Source organism: Abrus precatorius, unplaced genomic scaffold (genome assembly GCF_003935025.1).
Source record: "Abrus precatorius isolate BTA unplaced genomic scaffold, Abrus_2018 Scaffold11, whole genome shotgun sequence".
Classification (NCBI taxonomy): domain Eukaryota; kingdom Viridiplantae; phylum Streptophyta; class Magnoliopsida; order Fabales; family Fabaceae; genus Abrus; species Abrus precatorius.
In genome coordinates this window covers 4,745,021-4,752,762 of record NW_020874303.1, presented here as the reverse complement: position 1 = coordinate 4,752,762, position 7,742 = coordinate 4,745,021, and the positions used below count along the sequence as shown (strand labels likewise).

General features: G+C 32.1%; 1 protein-coding gene across 1 annotated transcript; it reads right to left on the bottom strand.

Moving 5' to 3' along the window:
• LOC113854976 (VQ motif-containing protein 4-like) lies at window positions 1–2,226 on the bottom strand. The gene has a single exon (XM_027486358.1). The coding sequence runs from the start codon at window positions 1,738–1,740 to the stop codon at window positions 1,054–1,056; it is 687 nt and encodes a 228-aa protein (XP_027342159.1). The 5' UTR covers window positions 1,741–2,226; the 3' UTR covers window positions 1–1,053.
• Between the last annotated feature and the right edge of the window lie 5,516 nt (window positions 2,227–7,742).

Sequence of the window (7,742 nt, the reverse complement as noted above, 5' to 3'; positions counted from 1 at the left end):
CACAATTTATCCAAACAATTTTATGATCAACACCCATATAGGTCCTATACAAAACACAATTTTTATTATCAGCACCAACACCCACATAGGTCCTATGTCTAGATTGTTGTAAGAAGTACAAGTAGGGTACTACTACTGACATTGTGCATAAATGTTGTGCATTTATATACGATGCAAAGAGAGTAAAGTCCTTGCTTAACTTCTTGATCAAGAAGGAAACTTGAAAACCAACACAAATAGTTTTCTTCCAATATTCAGGAAAAGAAAAGAAAAAGAAAAACCAACAAAAACGCATTATCATAATCTGGGTATTGAGGTACTTGAGAATTTGATTAGACCAAATTAGCATAACCAAGAAGAGGGACCCTCTCAAGTCTCACCCTTCATTAAGTTAACCCACCCACCTTCCTGTTAGTGCAGCTTTCTGCGATGATGACAACATAGGATACGGTTGTGTCCTTTCGAACACTGATTTCCAGCAAAATGTGTCCCTTCCAAGCATCCTCATTTCCTTGTCTTCTCCTTTTTCCTTCTTTGGATTCTGTTCATCTGAACACAACTTCACGGGTGGTTGGTGTGAAACAGTTATCACACACAAACACTGTGAAGAAGACCCTTATTGGTTGAATTCATCATGATCAATTAAAGACACACTACGATGGTTCAAGATTATACCCAAGATGTGATTTTCTAAAAGAAAAATTCCTTGAAGAACAACTCATGGAATATGAAGAGAAAAATAAAATAAAAATCAAATTCATCGGACAAAGACACCTTTTTTTTCTTCTTTCATTTATGGAAAGCAAAAAAAATACCAAATTTTCGAGGTCGGAAGACAAAGCAGGAGAATAAAGAAAGAAGGCCTTGCCATTTCATGGTAATAAAGCCACTTTTACAATTAGACCAAGCTCTGTACCTTGTTGATGGAGGAAAGTAACCATTGAAATCAAAACCATGTAATCATTCTCTCTATCTAAATCATCCACAACACAAGTTATAGCCTTGTACACACTCTCTTCTCTTTTCTCTTATCTCTTATCTCCTATCACCTCCTCAAGAAGGTGATTCTGAAACTCTAGGTGAAGTGACAGGAAACAAAGGCAAGAGTTGAGGTTCTGAGTCTCTTGGAGTTGTCATGGGAGAGGGATGCAAATAGAACCCCTTTTCGGCTATGGCTTTTTCCTCTTCTGATGAGTTTCCCAATGAAGGTGAGGTCTTGTCAAAAGGGTCATCATTCAATGGTGTGACAGGGCTAAGAGCAAGGGAAGGGAAATCAAGCAAGCTTGGTGAGAGGATCTCAGGCTTGCGGGGTGAGAATCCAGCAGCAGAATTCTGAGCAAAATTGGGCATCAAGGTGTTAAGCATGAGGCTGTTCTTGAGGCTGTTCCTCCTCTCATAGAGCTTGAAGCCTTGTTTCTTTGGTGGTGTCTTGATGGGAGGGATGTTGAAGTTTCTTGATGGTTGTGGTGGCACTGGATCTTGTGAGGGTGCTTGTTTTGTGGTTTCTGATGAACCTGTTAGCATTTGAACTACTTGCTTGAAAGTGGAGGTGTCAGCTTGCACAAAAGTTGTAGGGTAGGGGTTGGAATCAGATCTGGGAATGGTTTTGGGAGTGAGAGGTGGTGTTGTGATTTGGATGCCATTGCTGTTGCTGCTACTCATGCAGTTGCTCACATTGCTTGTTGGAGAGTTCATGGGAGATGGGTTCTCTCTCTCTTGAAGTCTTGAGCTGATTTCCATTGATGGGTGGAGTGGAGAGGTTTCTCTCTCTCTCTCTTCTCTCTGTCTCTCTCTCCCCTTTGCACCAAAACCAAAAAATTTCTGACTCCAAATTCAGAGAGGAAAAAAGGGTTAGGGGTGGTTTGGGTGGAGATTGGAGAAGAAATAAGGAAGAGTGAAAAACAAGGCTTGAGGAAAGAAAGAGGGATGGTTATTGTGCTTGTGTTTTTGTTTTGTTGTGCTGTGCCCCTTTTGTTTCCACACTATATACTATTTTTTTGGTTTCTTTTTCTCATACTATTCAAACTTTTATTTTTAATTTATGGGTTTAATATAAAAAATATCTCTCTTGAAAACTGAAATTGCTATGTTGTTTATTGGTGGGGCTTGGGAATGGCTAGAGAGGGAGAAAATGGCCTAAACGGTCTTGGGATTTATAAAGACAGAAACGAAGGGAATTGGTGGAATTTGGGAATTTTTGGTATAGGCATCAGTACCACACCACACCACAGCACTGGCAAAGTTATGATTATGGCGTTAAAAATATTTGTGGCATTGACTTCAGAACCTAACTGAAGAGACTATTGCATTTGCATACGTGATGGGATTGGTGATGAACGATACAAACATGTTTCATCACAACACCCTTTCATTCATTCATTCATTCTTAGATTATTATTATGTTGCTTTCCTTACTTTCAAACAGAGCGTGCATTTCACGTACAAATCATGTGTCAGCTAACTCTCCTTCACACGCCTATGTAACCAATTTTACAAGTGAAGTTTGCAACCTCCCACCTCAGACCAATCAAATCACAAGGAGAGAGAAATTAAGAAGATCACCTTATTTCTATGAAATATGTTCAAACTATGAATATATATTAAAAAGTTAAATTCTTTTAACTTTTTATTTAAAATAACAATATTTTAAAATAATTTGAAGTATTTAATATGCCTTACTTTGCACCTTTAGACACATTAAAAAAATTATTTTTTTATCAAAATATTAAAATTTTTTTATCAACTTGAAAATACAAAAGTGTAAGAAATGTTATTTTTAATAATAAATTAATATTTTATACATTTAAACTCAATGTCTTTATATATTATACAAAAATGTAAACTAAATATCATGTAATAAAGTATTTATCACCTTAAGAATACAATTTATATACATTATAAACATAATTTAATATTTTTTGCTACCCCCTCCCACATCTTTATTTTATTGTAAATGGTTGTTAGCAGTCTAATTCTATACATAGTAATACTTGGGCTATGCTAGAAGTCACATATACATCATCAAGTAAGAGAAAAATGCTTGTTCTAAGCAAATTCCTCAAGCAAGAAGAGAATCAAAGTTTTGCTTTTGATTGTCTATCGGCCTCCAAGACAGCAATTAGACAGATCTTATCTCAGTTTATATAGCAAATCACAAGAGTTGACACAGTTTAGAGACAATTTTTGGTGTGATTGCATGTAACTGGCGATCTCTTTAATCTTCTTTCTTTGAATATTGTGTAAATATTCTACTTTAATGGCTGATCCTGTAACAGCATGAGTTTTACTGTGTCACTTTTCATTTATAAACTTTTGATCTTTTTTAATCTTTGAATAGGATAAAGTGTATTTCAGGTTACTTTAATTCCATTCCAACCAATTATTGTTGAATATATAAACTTCCAACTTAATTAAGTGTTTGAATTTTATAGATTTCTTTAATGAATATATACAATTCAAAAGTTGCCATATTTAAACGTGGCAGAAATACATTAAATTAGTTTAAGGTAGCTAGGGCCAAACTTTTATTATTGAATTTTATAGAGGGAATAATAGTCAATTGTTTTTTTTTTTATTAAAAATGATTTTATTGAATGAAAATTCAAAACGAGTGAGCTAGATATGATGAGAAAATGTCATACATATATAGTGCTCCATATTACGTTACTAGCACACGCCTGCAGAATTAAGACTGGATCATAAGAATATTAAAGCATACTTTATATTTTATTGAATTGTTATATATTGGATACTAAATGTGGTCTAAATTTAATTTTCTTAAATTCAGTCTTTAAGATTGAGTTTAAAATAGTAATTTTAATTTAAAATTATAATATTTATTACAGTTTCATATTCCCTAAATCATAAATAATTTATTTTTTAATAAAAAAATTATTACTCTTAATGTTCTATCTTTAGTCTTAAAGGTGTATATATCTATATATGAAATCTTAACTTCTAATATTCTCAAAGATAAGATGGACGAGACATTTGATAGAAATCACATAATTCCCTCCATATTGATGTATATATGAACAGAAAAAAAAAATCCTCAAGAATGAAACAAACTCAAATCACCACTTTAATCTTAATACTTCAAACATATCATACAATCTTTTCCAAAAGAAGTGCAATTAGCTTGGTTGTATTCTCTTCCAGACCATATTGGATTTAGATAAAAGCTGACTGCAGTCCACATTGAAGGAGAAGCATGCACCAATCATGTAATGACATTATAGCCAGTGGGGTTGTATTGGATAGGGATTTTCCTTACTAGTTAATGTGAGAGGATCATGCAAAAAAAGAGAGTAAAATCAATCAATTTTACTTAAAATTTACATTTTTTTAATATTATCTCTTAAATTTTATTTTAAATATTAAGAGTTAAAATCTTTTTCTAAAAAAAAAATATTTATTATAATATTATATTTTTATATAGTAAATAAATTTTTAATAAACTTTTGTCACTTACTTATTTCAAATCAGCCCTAAAAATTAAAGTTAATTTTTTTAACAAAATTTATGATAGATCCTATTATAACTTGTTTATATATATATATATATATATATATTTCCTTATAATGCGATCCTCTCATGTTAGATTGTTCTATTATTCAATTTTTAAAAGTATCTTGCACTCCCAAGGTGGTGCTCTATGACACTTGTTAAAGTATCAAAGGTCAATTATTTCAGTATATATATTTATAAGTTTAATCCAAAATATCTTCATCCAGTCACTGATTAATATGTTATGATAATGGCATTAATTTAATTTTAATCAGTATTTTGTACCTTGATGGCCTATGTGAATCAGTTCGGTTCCCAAAACAAAGTGCAGGAGGGAGCACTTGTGGGATTCCATAACTTTCATTCTCCAAAGCTGCTGATTGGTAATATGTAATTTCATATCCACTGTCCACTTGAGTTAGTGGTTTAGATTTTTCTTTCCACGCTTTAAAATCTTGAAAAGCAAAAAAGAAAAGGGGAATCAAATTCTGATTTATATTATTTACATTGGAAAAGAGAAAGACCGCAGAAAAGAGGTGATGGGGGGACCAAAAATGCCAATAAGACAAAGTCACTGCTTTTTATGAATTGATTTATTACTCTTTAATGGATAATCATTATTAGGACCGTAGAATCCATTTTTAAACTCCTTCTGTTATGCAAAATTATGAATTTATTACCAGCTTAAGTGCCAAGGAAGAAACGTACAGTACTAGCTATCATTGCAATCAAATGCATTATCATAACTCATTGAATTGTCAGCATGGTAAATTATTAAATATCAATGCACAGAAAGAAAAGGATATATCATCTTCTCCAAAATTTTTATTATTCACATAATTTTTGAGGGGCTCACCAGCTGGTGAAATAGAGTTTATGGTGATTAGGAAATAAATAAATAAATGAATCTTTTCAGTGGTAATTAGAGAGAGAGGGAAAAAATTAATAAAAAAATCATTTGTTTAGATGAAGTCTCCAAAATGGGTTGAGCTACTAAAATCAGTGAGATATATAGTTCAAGTTGGTCAAGAAGCTAAATGGGATTTTAGAGAAAAAAGTGAGAGATACCATACCCACCTTCAAGTGGAAAATGAGTAAGCATTGAAGAATGACTAGCAATGAACACATGACAGAGCGCAATACCAAATTATGTGATATCTTCAGCAACAAAAGAGACCATACTAAAGTCAAGTCATGATCCATTTTTCTGAAAATGACCCTATTTTTTTGTTCATCGACTCTAGTGTTGGAGACAGATGATTGGAGAATTGACATGCTAATTTCAAAATGATCATCAATCAATGATATATTGATGATATTATTAATGGAAATAGTCCATTGGTTACAATAAGAAGATATATCTTGTGTATCTAACTAAAGAAAAGCCCCCCCAAAAAAGTATCAACCTCTATTCTCAAACGCATTATTCTTACTTGAGTCAATTTCAAGCTTCTTCATGTAAAAATAATAAGATCCCTACACAAGGGTAAATGGACTAGTTGTCATACTAGGTAGAATGTCTTCATAGTATAAAAGTCTTACGTGGTGTATGTTTATAGGTTAGGAAAAAAAAATGGTGTTCTTAGTTATTAACTCTTTCATTTCTTGGATTCAAATTTAACTGCTTCAAGCAACTTTGAATGCATTAGCTAGAAAGTTTCTTATTTTTAAAATAAAAGTTTACTTTAGTGCTTTTGGTTAAACACACACATGTTGGATATATATATATATAACACTGACACCCTAATGTAACATCCCAAGACCATGTAATAATAACCTTGCAGACACACACCATATTAAAATATTTCTAGATTCCAAAACTTTGTCACTCCTTTAATTAGTTCTATATATATCTTCAAATACAGCCATGTGCATACTTTTACAAATTTCTACAGTATATTACATGTCAAATGCCAATTGGTCAAGACAAATCTGTTCCCGTAACATACACAGACGGTGAGTAATAAACTATCTCATCATGTCATATACAATAAATTAACCAAGATGAAGTCTGAAATTAGGGAAAAGAAATATAAGAGAGGTTATTGGCCGGCATGCTTGACTATAGGACCATAAACAATATTCTAAAGTATCAATCCTGTCTGTTTAAGAAGAAAAAAATCAAAATAAAAGAAAAATAAACAAAAATAAAATTTTAAATTATATATTTTTTAAAATAAATTCAAAGGATAGGTGTATCACAATGGTGGTTCTTATGCAAAGGTGAGAATGAGGAATAATTAAGAGGGTGACAACTTCGGATGAGAATCCTTAATTAGTTTGAAGATATATATGCTGCCTTAGCTTTGCAGGGTCCGCCAAACTTAGGCTTTAATTATGTCACCGTCACGGCCGGTTTAAGCCTCACAACTACTATGTAATGTATTGTTTTTGAGTTCTATGTACTATAGCTATCTATATATCTCTATGTAATATAATATTTTTAAAAAAATAGTTTAAAATTTAAAGACACAACGACGGATTCATTTTCCAATCCCAACAACGTTACGCCGAAAAGTTTGACACTTTTGGTAGGCCAGCTCATATTGTCAGGCAAGTTCATATATCTATATATCTAGTGATTTTTTTTTCCATTTTCATTATCATTTTGGAATTTAAAAAGATAAGCTCTCTCATACTATTAAATTTCTCCTAGTACATGAATTGGAGACATGGGTAAGGCAACAATTTTATTCCTTTCTTCCTTTTTTTGAGGGTACATTTGCTAGTTTAATTCAACATGAGTAAAAGATTTTGCTTAATTAAGCACGTGGATGAAATAACAAGGTGAGTTGGATTGGGATCATGATCACCATTATTACTCGTAAGCCATAATAGAAGCAAGCCTTTATAAGTGCGTTTCAAATTTGGACAAAGGAGTATATTATGAGGTAAATGTTTGGGGGAGATAGATAGATAGATAGATAGATAGATAGATAGAGAGAGAGAGAGAGAGAGAGAGAGAGAGAGAGAGAGCAAATTTACGTAGGAAACTTCTTGGTGGGTAGAGAGTCTTGGTAGGATTTGAGACATTTTGAGTGTGTGGGTGGAATGAAGACTCTTGGTTTCTTTTATCATTGACAACTTGGTATATAATATGTGAAAAAGAAGTTCTACTATGGATGTCCTTAATAATTGTAAAACAATTGATTTTTAAACAATAGATATTTAAAGAACTAAATATTAGAAATTGATTTTTGTTTTGTTTACATTGAAGTATTTTATTTGGATGTCAG

What these genes read in the sequence shown, in the direction of transcription:
- LOC113854976 (XM_027486358.1), bottom strand. Translation starts at nt 1,740, where the DNA reads ATGGAAATCAGCTCAAGACTTCAAGAGAGAGAGAACCCATCTCCCATG.